The sequence below is a fragment of the Schistocerca gregaria genome, chromosome 1, assembly GCF_023897955.1.
Source record: "Schistocerca gregaria isolate iqSchGreg1 chromosome 1, iqSchGreg1.2, whole genome shotgun sequence".
Lineage (NCBI taxonomy): Eukaryota > Metazoa > Arthropoda > Insecta > Orthoptera > Acrididae > Schistocerca > Schistocerca gregaria.
Window position 1 is genome coordinate 997,833,468 of NC_064920.1, and position 26,372 is coordinate 997,859,839.

The window sequence follows — 26,372 nt, forward strand, 5'->3', positions numbered from 1 at the left end:
AAGCCGGTGGTTTCTCCATAACATCTACATGTTAACTCTGGTATTCACAGTACAGTGCCTGGCAGAGTGTGTGCCGGTCGCTGTGGCTGAGTGGTTCTAGGCGCGTCAGTACGGAACCGTGCAGCTGCTGGGTTCGCAGGTTCGAATCCTGCCTCGGGCATGGATGTGTGTGATGTCCTTAGGTTAGTTAGGTTTAAGTAGTTCTAAGTTCTGGGCACTGATGACCTCAGATGATAAGTCCCATAGTGCTCAGAGCCATTTGAACCATTTGAACAATGCGCCAATTGACCGGGGCTTAATTAGCGCGATTAGTTTGAGAAACACTTTGGACGTTCGAACGTGACGTTCCGTTGGCAGTCGCTAAATCGAAACCCTTCTACCGTATTGCCAAGGTAGCGTGATAAACCACGATGAAACACACGTCCAATTGCGTCGGTCTTCACAACACCTCAAGAATCGCTTGGCATTAGTTACAGAAATGTATGGCATATGACGAACTGATCGACCACTGTACTGCAGTCTTCTTGTCCCCCTATGCACAATCATTGTGCTAAATGGACTGCTGGTAGCACTTTTGAACTGACGAGTGATTCCTCCCGCTGACACAACGTTATTTTTTACTATCACCACGTGTAATTCTCAGCAGTCCTCGTCTGTCAGCATGAGGTCTACCTTGTCTTGGTTTAGCTGCGATCGAGTTTCCACTTCACAATTAAATCGCAAACACCCGATTTGGGCAGATTTAGAAGCTCTGAGACTTCCATGGATTTTTTACTCAGGTAACATCCAATGACATGTTGAGTTTCGAACTCACTGGCTCTTTGCCGGCCAATTCTGCTGAAATTGCTTCTCTGTTGACAACAGAATGCTCCTCGACTCCTTTCATACTGGCGGGACAGCTTCTCACGACATCTAGTGGTCAGTTTCGCTTTGTTGCAAGTGTCTGGATGCTTTTGATCAGACAATGCATTTACACGCCATTGAAAGCAATACTGTTGTTTAACACTTCGTGCATAATGGTAAGGAGAGGTGGGCAACAGAGCTGTGCGGCAACTATTGTCGCATGACAGCAGAACAGTAAACAGAAGATTTATTTAACTTGTGTTTCTACAAGCGTATGAAGATAGATAGATATTCAGTGATCACAGGACCTGCAGACCACGCGATGCTTCCACAAATTGCCTCCATTCCTTCCTGTTTTGTGCCCGGTTCCTCCAGGTGTCTTCAATTCCCAGGGCTGCTAGGTCCTTCGCCAGGTCGTCCATCCAGCGCTGCCTTGGTCGTCCAATGGGGCGTTTGGTGTTTGATTTCCCCTCTGGTGCCATCTTAGCCTGTCTTCCATCTGGAATACAGGCTGCATTGCCCACCAATTGCATTCTTTTGCACTTTATCTTCTGTAGGATATTTGGTTGTCGCATCAGATGGTGGATTTCCTCGATTCTCCTCCCCCTCCATTCTTCGTTATCTAAAACTGGTCCCCATATCTTCCTCATTACTCTTCTTTCAAATATTAGTAGTTTTTTCCTTCCTCAGTCATGCTCCATGTTTCGCAACCGTACATTACTGCTGGGCATATCACTGTGTTGTAGATTTTCATCTTAGTGTTTACTGAGATCGATTTAGAGCCAAGCGTCTCCCTGAGGGAATGCATGCATTACGTTCGTGTTAAACCAAGATCCCAAGTATTTGAACTGGTCTACTCTCTTAAACCTCTTGCCATCTATCTCAACAAATTCTACCTGCTCTTGTCTTCTTCCCAATTTCATGAACTCAGTTTTGTCTCGATTCACTTCGAGCCCAACCTTCTGTACATTATTGTCCATTTTCTGCTACATCTCTTTCAACACGTCCTTTGATTCACTTTACAGAACTATGTCATCTACATATGTGAGACAATTGAAGTTACCGTCCATCTCTACTCCAGCCCACTCTTGTTGCCTACACTCTCTTATTACTTTCTCTAAGATGACATTGAACAGAACACATGAGAGAGCATCCTCTTGTCTGAGGCCTGTCTCAGTCGAAATGTTTCTGATGTGGCTCCTCGGAAACGTATTGCTGCCTTTGACCCTTCCATACAAGCTTGCGCCATTCTCACTACCTTCTCAGGGATTCTGAAGTGCCAGAAGGTGTGGCCGTGCGGTTCTATGCGCGTGACCACTACGGTCGCAGGTTCGAATCCTGCCTTGGGCATGGATGTGTGTGATGTCCTTAGGTTAGTTGGGTTTAAGTAGTTCTAAGTTCTAGGGGACTGATGACCTCAGATGTTAAGTCCCATAGTGATCAGATCCATTTCAACCATTTTTTGATTCTGAAGTCCCGCATTGCATTGTATAGGCTATTCCTTTGGATGCTGTCATATGCACGTTGAAAATCGACGAGCAGGCTATAGATATCTTTATTGTATTCCCAATGTTTTTCAAACAATTGTCTTAGTGTGAAAATGTGATCTATTGGCTATTGGTTTGGTCGAAAGCCATCTTAGTACTCCTGTATGTTGTTCTCTATCAATGGTTGCAATTTTCTGAGGATAATGTTGGACAGCAGCTTTATATGTTACATTCAACAAGCTGATTCCTCTGTAGTTACCGCATTCCATTTTGCTTCCCTTCTTGTATTTTGGGCATATTATAGCCAATTTTTATTCTTCTGGCAGTCTCTCCTCCCATGTCAACTGGATCAGTTTATATATCTCTAAGTGTAAGCTCTCACCTCCCTCCTTGATTAATTCTGATATTATTCCGTCTTTCCCTTAGGCTTTGTTGTTTCTGAGTCCTATGATTGCGATTTTCACGTCTTCTTCATTAACTTACCATTCTTCTTCATCTTTCCTTTCCTCTGTAGTGTTTGCGGGTAAAATCCCGTCTTGGTCTGGGCGATTCAACAGATCTGAGAAGTATTCTTTCCATCTTTCTACAATTCTATGGACAGCGCTATAGCCACAGAGTCATGGACGCCAGGTCGTATAGAGGAGCCGACTGTGCGTCAGACCACTTCCTCATTGTGTGCAGGCTTAAACTCATGTTCAACTACATGCATAACAAGAAGGGGACTCTAGAACCTGCTTTGAATGTTGAGAAACAACGAAAAAGTGCCATTAAAGAACAACATGCTATAGAAATCAAAAACCACTTTGAGGTCCTAGAGTCACTAGAACGAAGAGAGAACGTGGAGGAAAGGTGGAAATAAATAAATTCCACGGTACTAAGTGTAGCGGAGGATATATTGGGAAGAAAGAAGATAATGAAGAAGAGGAAATGGTTCAACGAGACATGCCAGAAGGCTACAGAAAAGAGAAGCAAGATGAGAGAGACGTGGCTAGCTGACAGGGAGAATGAGCAGAAAAGGGAACATTTTATCGATATCAGAAGGGAGACAAAGCGAATCCTAAGAGCAGAGAAGAGAATATATCTAACCAGTTTGCTAGAAAAAGTTGAGGCAGAGAGCCAAAGCAATAACTCAAGGCAATTCTTCCAATACAGAAAAAAAAGAAAAAATCGGAAACGTGGATTTCAGAGCCTAACTTTTTTCATTAGAGATAAGAATTGCAACTTGATAAGTGACAAGGAAATAATTTTACAAAGCGTATGAAGACTCATTACAAATAATGTAGCAAGAAATAGAATCCAGCTTTCTCAGTGTTAACAAGGATGAGGCTCTCTGAATTATAGCACGAAAGATGGTGTTGGAGCCGCGACTGTGTGGAGTCTCACGTAGCATCACGTAGAGAAGCACTACTGGGCATCTGGCTGCCACTGGCAGTCCCAAATCGCAACAACAGAGAGCGGACATGCGCCACTGTATCTGTTGGATCCCACAGGACTGCTATTGGCATCTGATGGAAACTTTCAATTCCATTACCAACTTAGACACTCGTGGGGTGGCATCGATACATGATACCACACACAAACATCTTATATGTAACATATTGGAGAAGATCTAACGCAACAGTCACAAGAGACGAGTAATTCCTGATCATACTAATGCTGCAGATTCTACCACCTTTAAGCCACTGGCTGTGTGAGATAACTAGAAGAGGGCGTCTGTACTTACGAAGAGTGAGACTACACCCATACGAGAGGTATCCAGAAGGGAAAGGTTCGAAACAACACTGTGGGAATAGTTGGAGTACTTATTCAAAATTAATCACCAGAAGTCTGAGCAGAACTGTCCCACTATTTGTCGAGCCGAAGGATTCCATGTTCCCAGAATCCCTGTGGCTGCGACAGGGTTCAGTCCTCCACTTTGCCCTCCAGTTCGTTGTCTGTATTGAAGCGCTTCCCTCTGAGAGCTATTTTGAGCACACATGGAATCGCAGGGTGACATGTCCATGCTATAGAGCTGATACTGAACCTGCTCCCGCTTGAGCGTCGCCACTGTGGGACATGTAGACGCGCATTATCAATCCCTGCATGAGCAGCGCAGGTTGTTTGCTCTTGATGGACTTGCGTAGGCTACGGAGCGCCTCAGGATGCACGTCACTTTTAACGGTTTTTCCTTGCTCGAGGAATTCGATGAGTACCAGACCTCGGGCGTCAAAGAAGACGGAGGGTATCACCTGCCTGCCTGCTGAGGGCACACCTCTAAATTTTTTAGGGGGAGACGACATTCTGGTCTCTCTACCTTGTACCAAAGCGACATATGCAAATTTAAGTCAGTTTGGTTATTAAGCAGTTCCGTACTTTTCAATTTGAGCACTCCTTCCTGGATAACCGCAGTTGTAGAATACCATCGAATTATAATTTACAGGACGAACTGCAGCGCGAAGGTGACAAACTGATGACAAGTGAGACAGAAGTAGTCAACTGACTGAGCGGCTTTTTTTTTTTGTTATTCACAGTTATGAAAATTTTTAAGCACTGTTCGGAATGTGGAATGTTCAGACAAGTACGGTGACAATACGCACCGATGGTCGATATTTGCTGCTTCATCTGCAGGCGCATTATGTATGACATAATCGAGTACCAGGTGTAGAATTCCTGTAGGTTGTATGTATCCGACTGCTCATACTAAACATATTGCGTAAACAGCGGTTAATAATAAAATCAACATTGCTCTAAATTGTTTGACCTTTCGTTCTTCCATTCACAGCACCGGATTCACACCTGGTGTCCATAATTCTAACTATTCTGTTTCCAGAGTAAATCGGTTGCGCATTAAAGCCGTAGAATATTTATCAAGTTTTGTTGAGTTACGGACCTCTGTGAGTAGATTCAATTTAATCATAACCACCCGATAGTTAAGAGAAGGATTAACGCAGCTGCACTTTCTGTACAGGGGACCCATAAGACACAATTTTAGAGATACAAGCTGTTTCTAAACGCCACTGACACTAATATCTCTATTAGTCTACTTTTCAGTGGTGCTAAAATTAAACCAGGGCAGTACTATCAAACTTTCGTTGTAAAGGACATTTAGAAACGAAGTCCAGCATTTCTCCTTTTAATTCTACATCTACATCCATACTCCGCAAGTCACCTGACGGTGTGTGGCGGAGGGTACCTTAAGTACCTCTATCGGTTCTCCCTTATTCCAGTCTCTTGTTGTTCGTGGAAAGAAGGATTGTCGGTACGTCTCTGTGTGGTCTCTAATCTCTCTGATTTTATCCTCATGGTGTCTTCGCGAGATATACGCAGGAGGGAGCAATATACTGCTTCACTCTTCGCTGAAGGTATATTCCCGAAACTTCAACAAAAGCCCGTACCGAGCTACTGAGCGTCTTCCACTGGAGTTTATCTAACATCTCCGTAAAGCTTCCTGTAAGGAAGCGCGCTGTTCTCCGTTGGATCTTCTCTATCTCTTCTATCAACCCTATCTGGTTTGGATCCCACACATGTGAGCAGTATTCAATCAGTGGGCGCATAAGTGTACTGTAACCTACTTCCTTTGTTTTTGGACTGCATTTCATTGAATTACTCCAATGAACCTCAGTCTGGCATCTGCTTTACCAATGATCAATTTTATATGGTCGCTCCATTTTAAATCACTCCTAATGCCTACTCCCAGATAATTTCTACAATTAACTGCTTCCAGTTGCTGATCTGCTATATTGTAGCTAAATGGTAAAGAATCTTTCTTTCCGTGTATTCGCAGCACATTACACTTGTCTACATTGAGATGCAATTGCCATTCCCTGCACCATGCGTCAATTCGCTGCAGATCTTCCTGCATTTCAGTACACTTTTCCATTGTTACAACCTCTCGATATACTAGAGCATCATCCGCAAAAAGAATCTGTGAACTTCCGATGTCATCCACCAGGTCATTTATGCATATTGTGAATAGCAACGGTCCTATGACACTCCCCTGCGGCACACCTGAAATCACTCCTACTTCGGAAGACTTCTCTCCATTGAGGATGACATGTTGCGTTCTGTTATCTAGGAACTCTTCAATCCAATCACAGAATTGGTCTGGTAGTCCATATGCTCTTACTTTGTTCATTAAACGACTGTGGGGAACTGTATCAAACGCCTTGCGGAAGTCAAGAAACACTGCATCTACCTAGGAGCCCGTGTCTATGGCCCTCCGAGTCTCGTGGACGAATAGCACGAACTGGGTTTCACACGATCGTCTTTTTCGAAACCCATACTGATTCCTGCAGAGTAGATTTCTAGTCTCCAGAAAAATCATTATACTCGAATATAATGCGTGTTCTAAGATTCTACAACTGATCGACGTTAGAAATGTAGGTCTATAGTTCTGCACATCTGTTCGACGTCCCTTCTTGGAAACGGGGATGACCTGTGCCCTTTACCAATCTTTTGGAACGCTACGCTCTTCTAGAGACCTACGGCACACCGCTGCAAGAAGGGGGTCAAGTTCTTTCGCGTACACTGTGAAAAATCGAACACGTATCCCATTAGGTCCAGCGGCCTTTCCTCTTTTGAGCGATTTTAATTGTTTCTCTATCTCTCTGTCGTTTATTTCGATACCTACCATTTTGTCATCTGTGCGAGAATCTAGAGAAGGAACTACAGTGCAGTCTTCCTCTGTGAAACAGCTTTGGAAAAAGACATTTAGTATTTCGGCCTTTAGTCTGTCATCCTCTGTTTCAGTACCATTTTGGTCACAGTATCTGCATATTTTGTTTTGATCCACCTACCGCTTTGACATAAGACCAAAATTTCTTAGGTTTTTCTGCCAAGGCAGTACATAGAATATTACTTTCGAATTCATTGAACGCCTCTCTCATAGCCCTCCTCACACTACATTTCGCTTCGCGTAATTTTTGTTTGTCTGCAAGGCTTTGGCTATGTTTATGTTTGGTGTGAAGTTCACTTTGCTTCCGTAGCAGTTTCCTAACTTGGTTGTTGTTCCACGGTGGCTCTTTTCCACCTCTTACGATCTCACTTGGCACATTCTCGTCTATTGCATATTATACGATGGTTTTGAACTTTGTCCATGATCCTCAACACTATCTGTACTTCAGATAAAACTTTTTTGTGTTGAAATCTGTTTTTTTCCACTTTTGCTAAACAGAAAAATCTTCCTACCTTTTTTAATATTTCTATTTACGGCTGAAATCACCGATGCTGTAACCGCTTTATCATCGCTGATTCCCTGTTCTGCGTTAACTGTTTCAAATAGTTGGGGCCTGTTTGTCACCAGAAGGCCTAGTAAGCTCTTACAAGGAGTCGGTTCTCTGTTTAACTGCGCAAGGTAGTTTTCAGATAATGCACTTCAAAAAATTCACTGAATTTTTTTTTCTCTGCCACCCGTTTTAAACCTTTGAGTCTCCCAGTTTATATTTGGTAAATTAAAATCTCCACCCAAAAGTATAACATTGTCGGGAAATCTACGCTAAATATTTTCCAAATTATCCTTCAGGTGCTCAGCCACAACAGCTGCTAAGCCAGGGGGTCTATACAGACATCCAGTTACCATGTTTGAACCTGCTTTAACCGTGACCTTCACCCAAACTATTTCACATTTCGGATCTCCGTCCATTCTTTGGGGTTCCCTATAACCAAATCCTAGACGGTTACGTATTATCATGGTGTTCAAGTCCATAGTGAATAAAAAATTGGTGGAATAATGGAAGTAACTTTTTTCACTTTTCCGTATGCTGGCTGACAATAACTGGAGAACTTAAATCGTCGGCACAAAGTATAGAATGCGAGTGTGTGCGTGTTGACAGATCTGCGGATCCTGGTGGAAGCCGAGGACATGCCCGGGAGGTGCTGGCTGACGCACCACGTGGAGTGCCCCTGCCTGATGGGGTCGCGCTTCCAGGCGCAGCGGCAGCAGTTCTTCGACATCATGTCCCGCTGGCAGCAGGCCGACCTCGACGTGGTGAGTGCCCTCGCCGAGCGCGACAACAACAATGGAAAGTAGTCGCACTGGAAGCTCCATCTTTTATATCTTACGAAGGTGAAGCTCAGGTTGTCGAGTCTAAACCCTCTCGTACTCCAGACACCTGTATTCAAGGACCAGGGGAATTGTGTAATTATTTAGAAAACGATTCCACCTTGTAGGTCGCTTCATTTTAAGATGACCGAGCTGCTACAGTAATTAAACAAACTGAAAAAGTATTTGGGAAGAGCGTGTAAAACAACTGGCAACTACGAAATTAGCAGTGTACCGATAATGTTACATCTGTGAAACAAATTAGATATGGCCATGACTGAAACTTCCTGGCAGATTAAAACTGTGTGCCTGACCGAGACTCGAACTCGGGATCTTTGCTTTTCGCGGGCAAGTGCTCACCACTTGCCCGGGAGAGGCAAAGGTCCCGAGTTCGAGTCTCGGTCCGGCACACAGTTTTAATCTGCCAGGAAGTTTCATATTAGCGCACACTCCGCTGCAGAGTTAAAATCTCATTCTGGATGACCATGACTGTGTACTAATGGTTAAGACAATATCAAAACAAATGGAAATCGAACCAAGTATCTGTAATTACGAAAAAGAAGCGATCTCCAGCCTAATTAGGCAAAGCTGTACCAAGTGATAGCATTGTTCATAAAGAAAGTTAACGATTGGTATTCACTTTACTAGATATTGAAATTCTATTTTTGATTAGAGGACACGAGACAGTAGTATACTTTACCAAGCATTTGACAAGAACAACAAAGAAGTGATATTAAATGTTTTGCCAACAACTGGTTCTCAAAAGCACTTACTATCTGTAAAGTATAGTAGGAAGCCAATGATCATTGCAGGCAGATACTTATGTGGACAAGAAGTTCTTTTATCAGCTTCATTACTAGAGAATACTCTCATTGAAATAATTTACGGTCAGTTGTATTCTCTATTTTGATGACTATTTGTTTCCTTAAGGATCATTCACTTCTTTACAGTATATACCTCAAATTAAATAAGCAAAGCACTCCGTCTTCGTGCCACAAGTGCTCTATCGGGACCATCCGATCGCCGTGTCATCCTCAGGTGAGAATGCGGATAGGCGGAGCCTGTGTCAGCACACCACTCTATCAGTCGTTATGATGGTTTTCTGTGGCTGGAGCTGCTACTATTCGGTCGAATAGCTCCACAATTGGCATCACGAGGCTGAGTGCCCTCCGAGAAATGTCAAAAGCGCATGACGGCACGGATGGTCACCCATACAATTTTCTCCATTTTCACAAGTTCACTGACAACGTTCACTATCGATGGCTGCCAAACAAATACTACTAAACAATGTGACGTCTTCAAACTTGAAACATATGCTTCATATATGGTATACTTTCTAATCCAGAGATATTTTGCAACAACCACTGCCATCTCTCGGTCAGGCCAGGTAGTTATGACACCATCCTCGTATGTGTATTGTGATGTTAGACCAATACGGGTGACTAGTGAGCTATAAGAGTGGACCTGAAAGCTCTAGTGTTGTCAGGAGAAATAAATAGATAAATAAATAAATGGGAGAGGTCTCATGTTACTCTTTCAATAATCCAAATTCAGAGTTCTTACTTCTTTAATGCCGTTATTCCAGTTTGCTCTTACGTCAGTAGGCCCATGCATGACAAATTTCGTCGGCAACCGTTTCCTTCTCATAAAGTGGGTAAAACAATCGTGTTTATTACTAAAAACTGACATCCAGTACATAATATAGCAAGGCGAATGTTCTCCCCTATCCGTAGACAGTATGTAAACGTCTAGACCTCTCTTGAGTTAGCGCTGAGATGGTTCCCGCCATTTCCATGACCAATGGGGCGTTGAGCCAATGGAGAGTGCAGTTGAGGACGGAGGTGGCTCTTATTGTTGCGGGGGCATTTTTGTATAATGTCTTAGGCCCACTTATTGTGGCTGCGGTGTTCATATAAATACAGTATTCGTGTTGAGCAAGCATTGCCGTTTCTTATATGACTTCGTGATGAGTAAGCTGTGGACACCCCTGTAATCCAAGGTCCCAACAGCTGTGTTCGCAGGGCTGCACGCAACGTTCCTAGTTTGGAGAACGCCCTAGTACCTTATCTCACCTTGAATGGCCCGCTACATTGTGCGATCGTAATCGAATAGAAATTATGTGGAGTTATTTGGAACAACGGATTAACGTAGCAGTCAAGATCGCTGCTATTTCCCAGAAATATTGCAACATCTCCTAATATAAAATCAACTGTTTAAATTGAAAATTAAACATGTTTATTCTACATTGAATTACTGACCAATTCTTGCGCTATGCTCCCGCTCCAGTTTTCTCTTAACCTTATCTTTAATATGATGAGCTCCATGCTGTCCTTAAAAGAGGCCACAAATTTGGTTGATGACACATCTACTGGGAGCTCATTAGCGAAGAACAGGTTCATTGTTTTTTCTGTAGTAGTATTCATAACGTGTGTTACAATCAGACGGTGTTATACCCGAGGAATAATGTAATTTGAGACGATTCCCTCGATTTGCTGCTATCATTCTGATTGATCTTATGATCAAGATGAACGCTCTTGCAATATATTGTGTTGTAATTACAGTATATTACACAGTAAATATATATTTGTCCACTATGCCTTCATTGTGACCGAGGAAGTGCCGGTAATAAAATAAAGACTCGGTAATCTTCCATAGCCAAAACTTGTTTTTAGTTAGATCGCGTTCTTACTAGTAAAAACTAGTTTATACTGAGCCACTTCATCCAAACGCGTTTTGCCTAGTTAAAAATAGTTTTAACTGACTCTCGCTTTTAGTCAGCAGTAAATTCTCCAATAATATTGGGGAGATCTGGTTTTGCTCTGTCAATAACAGGAATCGGTGTAATTATATTGTCACTGATATCTATAGTGGCGTGCATTGAATCTGAAGCCACCTTCATTCTTTTTCTTGTTGAAACTAGTTGTTACTGATAGCCTTAGTTACAACTAGAGTTTACTGCTGGTCAAAAGCGAAAGTCAGTTAAAATTAGTTTTAACTAGTCCTAACGCGTTTTGACGAAGTGGCTCATTAAAAACTAGTTTCAACTAGTAAGAACGCATTCAAATTGAAAAGTGTTTTTGAGTGGTTTTCCACAGACGTAAACCACTGACGATGATAGCTGCGAGACCACTGACTTGCGTCAACGTTCGGTGGTTCGATGGGAGTCAAGACGATAAAAAAATGGCTCTGAGCACTATGGGACTTAACACCTGAGGTCATCAGTCCCCTAGAACTTAGAACTACTTAAAACTAACTAACCTAAGGACATCACACACATCCATATCCGAGGCAGGATTCGAACCTGCAACCGTAGCGGTCGCGCGGTTCCAGACTTAAGCGCCAGAACCGCTCGGCCAAGACGATCGTTTTCTATTCGTGCATCACATTTATTTGGCATAAAATGAAACAGTTGAGTATTAAAATGGAAAGCTTTTCCGACCGTCAACTGTTGGGCATAATAAGTTTTCTAGAAGTTGTAAACTTCTTTCTGTGGTATCTTGCCAAAACGGTTACCATGTTGATAGATGATTATAATTCTAACCTGAGTTGATGTATGTGACAGAAGCAACCATATGAGACTTCCCATCTATAGAATATGGAAAGCAGTGGAATATTCAGTAAGGTGGATAAGAAACTGTCCTTGAGGCCACAACTCTCTATTTACATGTCCTAGGATCCACTGCCGAGCTATGATGTGTGCAGTTTAAAGTCTCTCTCTCTGTCTCTTGTTAACAGGCAATAGATAAAAGGTACGCGGGAATGGAAGATTTCGCCGTGGTAGCACAGCCGTTCCTGCTGAACGCTTCTTTCCTGACGGTGAACACCTCCAGTGGTCCTCGAACCGACTTCACTGTTCTGTCGCAGGACTGTTTCCACTTGAGCCAGAAAGGTGACGCTCTAGGTAAGTTGGCTTGTATTCATCATCTTATGGACGGAGAAAATGTACAGTGTAAATTACTATTAAATGGGCTAGTGAATAGGATGGAGTACCTTTTGAAAATATGTCTTTTAGTTTACTTACTCAGTTACTCACCTTGCCCAGAGTAGACCTTTACACACGCTCTCACAGTTATTCGTTGATTGAAGTCTTTATGCTACCAGATTTCAGGGAATCAGCTCAATCATTAGGTGTATCTGTGACTTAACATAAAACAATATCTCCAAACTGCAAGACCATAAACAAACTAACAGTAACACAGGAAAACGATAATTGCGGTCAGAGAAACCCACTGCGGCGGAGCGGTGCGGAGTTTCTGCGAATTAAGTTCCACTCACCTTGTGGTGAATGTCTTCTCACACGCACGCCTCTTTGAAGTTACTGAAATGGAGCTCTTAGCCGGAAAAAGTTACCGAAAAAAAACAGCTATACATCTCGAAACCAAAAGTTGCACTAAAAATTGTTTTGTGGGTGGAAGGATAGTAATAGATAAATGACAGTATTTATATACTAGAATTTCCTTTTATTACTGTAAGCTTTCGTACACCAGTTACTACCAAGCCTTACTTTAAACTATACAAAATTTGAGAAGTCCACACGCACGCACCATTCATAACCGTAGACAGTTTATGGTAATTATCAGTTATCCTTCGCAGAGAGTTTAAAATGGATAGTATCTTTAAGAATATCTCGCTCAAATATTGCTATAATCAGACTCCCGTAACAAAATATTCACGTTCGCGGGTAAGCAACACGCCACCTTGAATATAGTTATTTAAAAAGCCAACAAAAATTCTGAATTTCATACCGTGCATCGTTAAATGGAACTCTCTTCCATACTTTACGGCACTTCTGACATATTGCTATCTAAATATGACATTATTAATAACTGTAATCGGAGCACCTATAAATAGATCTTACCACTATGAAGTGCAAGCCCCGATTTTACTCGTCTCTCTACACAAAAGCAGCTTCTAGTTCCCAAAATACGCGTGAATATTGTAATTTGTGATTGGCACAGAAACATCACAGCCAATCGGAAAGGAGCATCAAACTCGCTCAATCCCATGCCTGTATACTGAACCAATCAACGTTTGTCACTGAATCTAAACAGTAAATTAACATAAGTAATTTTTAAAACCCAAAAATATAAAATTAACTACATCTTAACAATACTACTTCACCGAAATCATGATCTCATTTCCCCAGAGCCACAAACTGATGAAATAGTTTATAATAAATTCCACGATACAAATGACTAACACACACGTTATTCTCGAACATTCCTAACGAGACCAGTTACTTCAATATATAGTATAAAAGCTTTGCATAAAGCGGTATTTCATATTCGCCCCTTCATTTAGTTTCATCACTAAGTGCAAGTATAACAGTAATTATCATCATCATTATTTAAGACTGATTATGCCTTTCAGCGTTCAGTCTGGAGCATAGCCCCCTTATAAAATTCCTCCATGATTCCTTATTCAGTGCTAACATTGGTGCCTCTTCTGATGATAAACCTATTACTTCAAAATCATTCTTAACCGAATCCAGATACCTTCTCCTTGGTCTGCCCCGACTTCTCCTACCCTCTACTGCTGAACCCCTGAGCCTCTTGGGTAACCTTGCTTCCCCCATGTGTGTAACATGACCCCACCATCTAAGCCTGTTTGCCCTGAGTGCTACATCTATAGAGTTCATTGCCAGTTTTCCTCATTGTGGACACCCTCCTATCATAGTTCCCATCTACTAGTACCTGCAATCATCCTAGCTACTTTCATATCCGTAACCTCAACCTTGTTGATAAGCTAACCTGAATCCACCCAGCTTTCGCTCCCATACAACAAATTTGGTCGGAAGATTGAACGGCGCACAGATAACTTAGTCTTGGTACTGACTTCCTTCTTGCAGAAGAGAGTAGATAGTAGCTGAGCGCTCACTGCATTAGCTTTGCTACATCTCGCTTCCAGTTCTTTCACTATGTTGCCATTCTGTGAGAATATGCATCCTAAGTACTTGAAACCGTCCACCTGTTCTAACTTTGTTCCTCCTATTTGGCACTCAATCCGTTCATATTTCTTTCCCACTGACATTACTTTCGTTTTGGAGATGCTAATCTTCATACCATAGTTCTTACATTTCTGATCTAGCACTGAAATGTTACTTTGCAAACCTTCAGTCGAATCTGCCATCACAACTAAGTCATCCGCATATGCATGACTGCTTATTTTGTGTTCACATGTCTTCATCTCACCCAGACAGTCTATTGTTTTCAACATATGGTCCATAAATAATATGAACAACGGTGGAGACAGGTTGCAGCCTTGTCTTACCCCTGAAACTACTCTGAAACATGAACTCAATTTACCGTCAACTCTAACTGCTGCCTGACTATCCATGTAAAGACCTTTAATTGCTTGCAAAAGCTTGCCTCCTATTCCATAATCTCGTAGAACAGACAATACCTTCCTCCTACAAACCCGGTCATATGCCTTTTCTAGATCTATAAAGCATAGATACAATTCCCTGTTCCACTCATAAAACTTCTCCATTATTTGCTGTAAGCTAAAGATCTGGTCCTGACAACCTCTAAGAGGCCTAAACCCACACTGATTTTCATCCAATTGGTCCTCAACTAATACTCGCACTTTCCTTCCAACAATACCTCAGAAGATTTTACCCACAACGCTGATTAAAGAGATACCTCTGTAGTTGTTACAATCTTTTCTGTTTCCATGTTTAAAGATTGGTGTGATTACTGCTTTTGTCCAGTGTGATCGGACCTGTCCCGACTCCCAGGCCATTTGAATTACCCTGTGTAGCCATTTAAGACCTGACATTCCACTGTATTTGATGAGTTCCGACTTAATTTCATCCACCCCAGCTGCTTTATTGCACTGCAGTCTATTTACCATTTTCTCCACTTCCTCAAATGTGATCCTATTTCCATCATCATTCCTATCCCATTCTACCTCGTAATCTGAAACATTGCTGATCGTATTTTCACCTACATTGAGAAACTCTTCAAAATATTCCCTCCATCTACCCAAGGCATCCGCATGATTCACCAGCAGTTTTCCTGACCTGTCCAAAATACTTGTCATTTCCTTTTCATTTCCATTTCGAAAACTGCTAATTACACTCCATAATGGTTTTCCAACAGCTTGACCCATAGTTTCCAACCTGTTTCCAAAGTCTTCCCAAGATTTCTTCTTGGATGCTGCAATTATCTATTTGGCTTTGTTTCTTTCTTCAACATAACTTTCTCTGTCTATCTGAGTTCTAGTATGCAGCCACTTTTGATACGCCTTCTTTTTCCTTTTACAGGTTGCCTTCACTGTATCATTCCACCAAGCTGTTTGCTTCATCCTACTTTTACACACTACTGTTCCAAGACATTCTTTAGCCACTTCTAGCACTGTGTGCCTGTACTTTGTCAGTTCCTTTTCCAATGACTGTAATTGACTACATTCAACTAATTTATACCTTTTTGAGATCGCTGTTATGTACTTGTGCCTGATTTCCTTATCCTGAAGTTTCTCCACTCTTATCCTCCTACATATGGATCTGACCTCCTGCACTTTCGGCCTCACAATCCCAATTTCACTGCAGATTAAATAATGATCAGTGTCATCAAAGAATCTCCTGAATATACGTGTGTCCCTCTCAGCCTTCCTGAATTCCTGATCTGTTATTATATAGTCAATGACATATCTGGTTCCCCTGCCTTCCCAAGTATACCGGTGAATGTTTTTATGTTTGAAAAAGGAGTTTTTGACTACTAAGCCCATACTGGCACAGAAATCCAAGAGTTGTTTCCCGTTCCTGTTGGCCTCCATATCCTCTCTAATTTTACCCATAACCTTCTCATACCCTTGTATTCGATTTCCAATCCTGGCGTTAAAATCACCCTTGAGCAGAAAACTGTCCTTTACTCTAACAACTACATCAATGAGTGCCTCATAAAAACTATCCATCTTATCTTGATCTGTCCCTTCACAACGCGAATATAGTGACACAATCCTAATTTTCTTGCTAGACACTGTCAAATCAATCGACATCAGTCGTTCGTTTACATACCTTACTGCAACCACGCTGGGTTCCATTTCTTTCCTGATGTAAAGCCCTACACCCCATTGTGCTATTCCTGCTTTGACTCCTGACAGGTAGCCCTTGTATTCTCCCACTTCTCTTCTTTCTCACCCCTTACCCGAATGTCACTAACAGCTAAAACGTCCAGTCCCATCTTACTTGCAGCCTCTGCCAGCTCTACCTTCGTCCCAGGGTAGCCCCCATTGATATTAATGACTCCCCATCTCATTACCATTTGTTGCCAAGTCGTATCTTAGGAGTCTCTGGTTTGTCAGTTAGAGGTGGGACTCCGTCACATCCAAAGGTCCGAGGCATTTTGCTCTGATTGTTGTCAGCATCATATTTAAAGTACCAGGGATGCAGGTTGCTAGCCTTGCTTGCCCCGAGTCCCATTGAGTTTTACCCTTAACGGCTGAGGGAGTAACCGGTGGATTTGGTAGTCTTTGCCATATGAGCACAAAGGTGACCACGACTCAGAATATGTCCGAGATGCCCAGCCTTATTCAAAAGTAGCTGGTATCCCGACTGTCGGGACCACTTACTTGCCCACTCAGACGTTGCCCGTAGCTCATGAACTAGGACATGACTACAGGAACCCACACCATGAACCACAACAGTAATTATTAGAAAATTTAATAAACAGAACTGCAAATAATGCAGAAAATATTTTAAGCGCAGCTGAAACAGTGTCCGTCAGCTAGTGACCTCTACCAGATCGTATAGGAACTACACCCACTCGGGCATCTGGCGCCACCTGTCCTACGATTGACCCATACTGCACGCCTGTTCACGTCTGACAACAGACTTGATGTAAAGCTTAAGCCACATCACTCCACTGAGCATACCTATAAATAGTAGGTCGAAGTGTCCATTTCAAAGCGAACTTGGAAGGCAACACCTCTGCCGTACATAGCTCGTCAGACTGATACCCAAACGTGTCCGCGCAACAAGCACCTTTCAATTCTAACTGACGTTAAGTCACCCTCAACCTGAAAGTGCCGGCGAAAGGGTGTGGAGTCTAAATATATCGAATAAAGCCAGATTAGCCACTATCTGGGAGGCAGCAAGCTGCAAACAGTAGGCTAAAAACTATTTATCGTGTAACTACACTTACGAAAGGACCAATCGATCAAAATGTTTTTGTAGGACATTGGAGGACAGCACGCAAACAACATCCAACTGCAACAATGGAACTACTCCACAAGTATCATAAACTGAGAAACCACTACACCTGAAAGACGACGCTACTACGCAGCAGCTAACTTACCAACTTACCGAACACTCGCACAGTGCACCAAAACATCTGGTTTGCAAACTGAAGGAAAACCGAGCAGTGGTGCTGAAGGCAACACTGTGGTAAACACGCAACTACAACTAACCTATTAGACTAATACCAATCAGGTTTCCGTAAACACTGCCTTAATAAAGGTAACAGATGATGTGAAGAGCGCCTTGGTTGCACACGATGCGACTATTATGTGCTTATTAGATTCTGTAATGAAATAATTAGCAACCAGTTGCATATAAGAAATTTAACTTAGTTTTCTACCTTAGAAGGTTAGTGCCTTCTGAAGAAGGGCACTAAGTACCCTATGCCGATCAAGAAATTAAATTTGTTACATGCAGCAGGTTGCTTATCGTTTCATTTTGCAATACTACTGTTCCCGAAGATGGATAAAATACCATTCTTAAATTCCTGCCAGCCAAACCTCTGAAACATTGAGTTCGAATATTACTTCCCAACCTTAGCATCCTAAATTTCTCGTCAAGTGTAGTGCAATACTTTTTCTCGTACCTGCCGTAGTATCCGGCCTGCCCCATGGTTCATTAGTTTTGGCTACTGCAAATACCACATGAATGCTGATAACCCCTAGTTGTATCTAATTGCAAAACCAGTAAACCTGAAGACAGCTATCGAGAATATCAATATTGACCCCTGTGCACTCTCAGAATGGGCACAGAATATAGGGGTTAAAGATCAATCCATCCAATACTCAAGTGGTACTTGTGGCTGACTCTAGAGCCATTAGATCCTACATGCGACAAATATCAACATCTCTGCTTCAGCAAACAGTCTAGGAGTAATAATAGATGAAAATCTATATTGGACTGAGCACGTAACTGCAGTGTGCAAGAAGTCATCAGCATCCTTACATGACCTACAAAAACATAAAGAGCTATTCCCTGTAGACCCGAGAAAGAAACCTACACCATTTATAATTCAAATTATTTATTACAGTGAAGTTATCGGGGAAGGTATTTCTAAGGAAATCTCACAGCGCCTGGAAGTGGTTATGAATGCCTGTGTTTGTTATGTATGTGTCGATCACGTCTCACGATCATATCCAGAGCTGTCCCGACTGAGTGCAGACAAGCGCAGAGATTTTTATACCCTCTGTCTTCTCTGCTGTCTTATCGACGTTCACTCTCCCTCGTATCTCTTCTCGACCTTAAGACTCTTGTCCCAATAACATGGCAGAGATATCCGATCACATCAGAGAAAAGTCATATCTGTCCCACTCCATCGTTCAGCCACTTTTTCGAAGTCCTTCTCTGAGGTAGGAACCCGACACTGGAATACCTCCCGCATTGTACAGTATTGGAGAACTGAATAACGTCTCTAGCTTCAGACGACGGTTAATGACATATCTACTGAAGTAACAATAACGAATACCGTTGTCCCTGTACGCACTCGTTACTCCTGTATGTCCTTCTTTTCCAAACGGATCTCCCATCTCCCCCATTTCCCAATATTCTTACCTCCAGCAGTCCCCTGAAATTTCCTTTCCCCATAAATCACTACATCATAAAACATCTGTTTTGTACATCTAAAAACTCTTTTTATGTCTGTCACTATCATCATTGTCACCATTATTATTATCCCGGAATGAGATTTTCACTCTGCAGTGGAGTGTGTGTTGATATGAAACTTCCTGGCAGATTAAAACTGTGTGTCGTACCGAGACTCGAACTCGGGACCTTTGCCTTTCGCGGGAAAGTGCGGACAAGTTTGAATCTCGGCCCGGCAGACAGTTTTAAACTGCCAGGAAATTTTATTATTATTATTATTATTATTATTATTATTATTATTATCAGTGTCAGTGACAGGAGCAACAGTATAGAAGTGCAGCCAGTGCAGCCAGCATTAACGTTGTTCGTACATAGCATTAGTTGCGTTTTCTCTACACACACTCAAATTTGTCATACTAAAATTGTTATCTCTAATGTAACTACAACGGAAAATAGGTACAGTATGTGTGATACCCTGGACCGATGTAAGACCGGACCTGACAGCCCTATGAGATCACATTAAATAAGTAAATAAATAAAAACAAAACCTTCAATCATAAATAACTGTATATCTGTAGCGGATGTGTTAATCATGAACAATATATACAGGGTGTTTGGGGAGGAAAGGTCAATATTTTAAACAGTGATAGTACAAGTAATTCTGAACAAAAAATGACGTATGAACATAGGTCCGCAAATGCTTCGTTATGGAGGTATGCGTACTGAAAGGAACTTCAATTCCACAAAATTGATGTGCACAACCTGAACCTATAGCTAATACAACTGGTCCATAACGTGACTTTCTTGAAAACAATGCACGGGTACATGCCATGTTTAGCTATGCAACCTACATGACCATGTGACGTACGTAGCACAATCACCCGTTGTTTGCACAGTTGTGCCGTGTACGCCGCATTGTATAATGTACCGGCGACAAAAAAAAAAAAAAAAAAAAAAAAGAGGTTCAAATGGCTCTGAGCACTATGGGACTTAACATCTGTGGTCATCAGTCCCCTAGAACTACTTAAACCTAACTATCGTAAGGACATCACACAACACCCAGCCATCACGAGGCAGAGAAAATGGCTGACCCCAACGGGAATCGAACCCGGGAACCCGGGCGTGGGAAGCGAGAACGCTACCGCACGACCACGAGATGCGGGCTACCGACGACAGATCGGTTAGCTGTGTAGTGTATGGTGTTAACTATGTTCGTACAAGCTCTGCTAACAATGCCACACTTCTACAGTAATGAGGAACAAGCAGATATGGTGTATGTGGCTTCTGCGACGGTAGTGCTACCGCTGCAAGAGAAGAATACCACAGGCGCTTTCTGACTCGACCATTACCTGACCGCAGGGCGTTTAACAAAGTGTTTATCACTTTGCGTGCAACAGGATCTCTTCCAAGAAGACGTTTTTCCTCCGATCGCGCACGTCCACAAGCTTTGCAACAACAGGAAGAAATTATCGCAAGTGTTGAGCGAAGTTCCAGCACGAGCATACGAAGAATGTCACTGCGTATGAATGTCCTACACACACGTGTGAGGGAAACATTACATGCGGAAACCTGTATCCAAATGGTTCAAATGGCTCTGAGCACTATGGGACTTAACTTCTGAGGTCATCAGTCCCCTAGAACTTAGAACTACTTAAACCTAACTAACCTAAGGACATCACACACACCCATGCCCGAGGCAGGATTTGAACCTGCGACCGTAGCAGTTTCGCGGTTCCAGACTGTAGCGCCTAGAACCGCTCGGCCACCCCGGCCGGCCGAAAACCTGCGTTCCTTGGAAAATTCATTTTTTGAATTATTGGAAGACGTTCCTTTCGCCAAGCGAACTGGAATGTACTTTAAACATGATGGCGCCTCTCCACATGTTACCTCACGTGTGAGAGACCATCTCAATCGCACCTACTCTAATCGCTGGATTAGCTGTTGCAGTGCTATTAATTGGCCTCCAAGATCACCTGACCTTACACCTTTAGATTTCTGTTTATGGGGTTGGATGATTCAAATGGTTCAAATGCCTCTGAGCACTATGACACTTAACTTCTGAGGTCATCAGTCCCCTAGAACTTAGAACTACTTAAACCTAACTAACGTAAAGACATCACACACATCCATGCCAGAGGCAGGATTCGAACCTACGACCGTAGCTGTCGCACGGTTCCAGACTGTAGCGCCTAGAACCTCTCGGCCATCCCGGCCGGCTTGGATGGATCAAATGGTTCAAATAGCTCTAAGCAGTATGGGACATAACATCTGAGCTCATCAATCCGCTCGACTTAGAACTACTTAAACCTAACTAACCTAAGGACGTCACATGCACCCATGGCCGACTTTGTGACCGAGCGGTTCTAGGCGCTTCAGTCTGGGACCGCGCTGCCGCTACGGTCACAGGTTCGAATACTGCCCCGGGCATGAATGTGTGTGATGTCCTTAGGTTAGTTAGATTTAAGTAATTCTATGTATAGGGCACTGCTGACCTCAGATGTTAAGTACCATAGTGCTTAGAGCCATTTTTGAACCCATCCATGCCCGAGGCAGGATTCGAACCTGCGACCATAGCAGCAGCGCGGTTCCGGACTGAAGCGCCTAGAACCGCTCGGCCACAGCGGCTGGCTACGGGGTTGGATGAAATCAGAGGTGCACTATGTAAGTACTCGAGATGAACTGCTTCGTTGCATGATGTACGCTGCTGAATTGATTAGGAACTAACCACAGGCAATTAAACAAGCAACACGTTTTCGCTAGAGTGCAAAAGTGCCTTGACGTGCACTGTGGGATATTCGAAATTGTTCTGTGAACTGTACAACATCTGTATGGTAACTGTTAAATCGGTTTGTAAAAGACTTGGTATGTCTTTTTCAACTGAATACATGAATGTTGTAATGCATTATGTACTGAATGCAAAGTAAATAAACATTATGTAAAATGTGTAACATAAATTTTAAATGCCCGTCAACAGCTGAAGGTTCTAGACGGCTGCAGGTCATCAATGGTGTCTGTTCTTTCGGACATGTCCGAAAGATCAGACACCATATCCATATAAGTATAAAGGAGGAACAGGTTTTTACACAGAACTTCCCACTTCAAAATACTAGAGAGAATTTTACGATGTCCCTGCGTTCAAGCCGTTAACTGATTAACTACATAACTTCTAAAAAGGTGATCATCGAATAACTAAACTCGTAAGTATATACAATAAGATGAACGTGGAAAGCGTCAGAAGTGCTATAGTTAAAAACCTAGGGTACGAGAGCAAATCACTGCAATTACACATATAGGACCAAAACAGTGATAATGGACACTGTGAAGTGAATGAAGTCTCTCACCCAAGCTAAAATATAATAGGCTCAGGACCTAAAACGTTGGCTCCTTAGGTGATGTACATTAATTATGTGAGCTCAAAATGTGAATGGTGGTGGGTGGTATGCGGCAGATCTCACCTAATCTCATCTCAAAGGGGCAATGAAAATCTCATGTCAGCTTCTTAACTGAGAGAATATACATTTTTAAAATGGACAACATTTTATTTCTATAATTAATCCTGAGTGTAGACAATATCACAGTGCTCAGCAATCTTTATGGATTCTGTGAACTAAACTGAATGCGTTACATATGTGCATGCCCGGGTTTCCTCGTTTTAAAACGAGTGCCGCACAGGTGTCAGATTTCATTCGGGGAATTCTCTGTCGCACTGACTAAAATCACTGCGCATTAGTCAGTGAGTCAGTCTTGACATTCTGCAACGAATATGAAACCTATGTTACTGTGCTCTACATGAATTTGTATCAAATGTCTCACAGTGCGTAAGTATAACGAGGAGTTTAAACATATGGCCCAGCAAGAATTTGATCGTCTGTGGAAGTAAAGGCGAAGTTCACCGACAAGTATTCTCTTAGTGATCATATAACTCAGGGGATTGGAAAGCTACTTAAAGATGCAGTTCAAAGGAAGGTACAAAGAATGTTGCCTTTCATCTGCAAACTATATAAAGATTCAGTGACGTTTAATGAGCCGGCCACGGTGGCCGAGCGGTTCTAGGCGCTTCAGTCCGGAACCGCGCGACTGCTACAGTCGCAGGTTCGAATCCTGCCTGGGGCATGGATGTATGTGATGTCCTTACGTTAGTTACGTTTAAGTAGTTCTAAGTCTAGGGGACTGATCACCTCAGATGTTAAGTCCCATAGTGCTTATAACCATTTGAATCATTTGAATTTGGCGTTTAATGAATATACACTCCTGGAAATGGAAAAAAGAACACATTGACACCGGTGTGTCAGACCCACCATACTTGCTCCGGACACTGCGAGAGGGCTGTACAAGCAATGATCACACGCATGGCACAGCGGACACACCAGGAACCGCGGTGTTGGCCGTCGAATGGCGCTAGCTGCGCAGCATTTGTGCACCGCCGCCGTCAGTGTCAGCCAGTTTGCCGTGGCATACGGAGCTCCACCGCAGTCTTTAACACTGGTAGCATGCCGCGACAGCGTGGACGTGAACCGTATGTGCAGTTGACGGACTTTGAGCGAGGGCGTATAGTGGTCATGCGGGAGGCCGGGTGGACGTACCGCCGAATTGCTCAACACGTGGGGCGTGAGGTCTCCACAGTACATCGATGTTGTCGCCAGTGGTCGGCGGAAGGTGCACGTGCCCGTCGACCTGGGACCGGACCGCAGCGACGCACGGATGCACGCCAAGACCGTAGGATCCTACGCAGTGCCGTAGGGGACCCCACCGCCACTTCCCAGCAAATTAGGGACACTGTTGCTCCTGGGGTATCGGCGAGGACCATTCACAACCGTCTCCATGAAGCTGGGCTACGGTCCCGCGCACCGTTAGGCCGTCTTCCGCTCACGCCCCAACATCGTGCAGCCTGCCTCCAGTGGTGTCGCGACAGGCGTGAATGGAGGGACGAATGGAGACGTGTCGTCTTCAGCGATGAGAGTCGCTTCTGCCTTGGTGCCAATGATGGTCGTATGCGTGTTTGGCGCCGTGCAGGTGAGCGCCACAATCAGGACTGCATACGACCGAGGCACACAGGGCCAACACCCGGCATCATGGTGTGGGGAGCGATCTCCTACACTGGCCGTACACCTCTGGTGATCGTCGAGGGGACACTGAATAGTGCACGGTACATCCAAACCGTCATCGAACCCATCGTTCTACCATTCCTAGACCGGCAAGGGAACTTGCTGTTCCAACAGGACAATGCACGTCCGCATGTATCCCGTGCCACTCAACGTGCTCTAGAAGGTGTAAGTCAACTACCCTGGCCAGCAAGATCTCCGGATCTGTCCCCCATTGAGCACGTTTGGGACTGGATGAAGCGTCGTCTCACGCGGTCTGCACGTCCAGCACGAACGCTGGTCCAACTGAGGCGCCAGGCGGAAATGGCATGGCAAGCCGTTCCACAGGACTACATCCAGCATCTCTACGATCGTCTCCATGGGAGAATAGCAGCCTGCATTGCTGCGAAAGGTGGATATACACTGTACTAGTGCCGACATTGTGCATGCTCTGTTGCCTGTGTCTATGTGCCTGTGGTTCTGTCAGTGTGATCATGTGATGTATCTGACCCCAGGAATGTGTCAATAAAGTTTCCCCTTCCTGGGACAATGAATTCACGGTGTTCTTATTTCAATTTCCAGGAGTGTATTATATACCAACAAAATGTTTGTTATTTGGGGATCAATACTATTTTCGGGAGCCTTTCTGTCTGTCTGTTTCTGCCCATGTGTCAAAAACATTGTCGAATACGCATAATAAATAAAACATGGATTTATTAAAGTGCTTTAATTAGTGTTTAACAAAATCATTCTTTTTTGTATGTTACCCGACTACTAGGTAAACCTCACTTCAGGATGGAGGTGGGAGGTTCCCACCAAATCTGACCAAGGGTGAAGGGCGAGTCACTTCACTTACTTAATGGATGACCTCTTATTAAACGTAGTCCTGAGTTGCTGAATATGCTGTTTTAGTTCTATGTTATCCCGACCTGAAACGTTTCTCGTTTGTGTTGGCAGCTGCAAACGCCCTGTGGAACAACCTGATGGAGCCTGTGGGCAACAAGTCTGTCGAGTGGCAGGAGACGTTCTCGCGCTTCCTGTGCCCCACGCAGCAGAGCCCCTACATCTACACCAACGAGAACAGCAGGCGGGGGGCGAGCAGTCGTCGGCGGCGGAGGCGGCAGCGCGGCCGGTGACCGCTGTGATGGACGCGGCCGAGCGCTGCTGTGTTTGGCCGCGTGACGTCGTGCTACCGACCGCGTCTCGTGCAGGCTACGATGTAGAAAGTGTAATTTAACTTATATTGTTTTTCTACTAGGTAAATTTGTTGCCACGTCCGGTCGCCTTTCTTAGCATGAGTGATTTCGACAAACAGAGCAGGGTTGTGTGATGTAAAAATGTATAAACTCCTATCTGTACTGAAAACAACATATTTCAAAATCTGTCTTCACGAAATAGACGGAAATTTGTTGTTTTATATGACTGTGCCAAATACGCTGTAATAAAAATTACAGTACTCCTCAATTGTTGGAGAATTTATTTTCCTTCCCTGTTTCGCAATCTAATGGTCGTTGTTTCCTTATCCAATACCATACCATATTTTACGGGCTATAAGACACACTTTTTTCTTCGAAAAATCGCCTCCTAAATTCAAGTGGTCTTATACTCGAAATCAATACAAAATGAAGTTTTTCTTTTTTTTAATTCCCACCAGTCTTAAAAACACACACACTTATTTACAATGAACACATTACTGCACTGAAATTGTGCAAAAGTTATATATAAAGTACGGCCAAACCTTCCATGTTAGAGCTCATTTTAGTTTCGTCAAGATGTACTGTACTTTCTCGATTTACCGCCATGATTTCATACGGGATACTCTACCTGTGCTGCTAGAACATGTGCCTTTACAAGTACGACACAACATGTGGTTCATGCACGATGGAGCTCCTGCACATTTCAGTCGAAGTGTTCGTACGCTTCTCAACAACAGATTCGGTGACCGATGGATTGGTAGAGGCGGGCCAATTCCGTAGCCTCCACGCTCTCCTGACCTCAACCCTCTTGACTTTCATTTATGGGGGCATTTGAAAGCTCTTGTCTACGCAACCCCGGTACCAAATGTAGAGACTCTTCGTGCTCGTATTGTGGACGTCTGTGATACAATACGCCATTCTCCAGGG

The 26,372-nt window shown here is 43.3% G+C and overlaps 1 protein-coding gene across 1 annotated transcript in view; it reads left to right on the forward strand.

Moving 5' to 3' along the window:
• Positions 1-25,713, forward strand: part of LOC126312183 (phospholipase B1, membrane-associated-like) — a 147,996-nt gene extending 122,283 nt beyond the window's left edge. Inside the window, exons 6-8 of the mRNA XM_049992239.1 lie at positions 8,141-8,295; positions 12,085-12,250; positions 25,207-25,713. Coding sequence (XP_049848196.1) covers positions 8,141-8,295; positions 12,085-12,250; positions 25,207-25,385 — 500 coding nt within the window. The 3' untranslated portion in view covers positions 25,386-25,713. The remainder of the gene's footprint in view (positions 1-8,140; positions 8,296-12,084; positions 12,251-25,206) is intronic.
• The last annotated feature ends 659 nt before the right edge of the window (positions 25,714-26,372 follow it).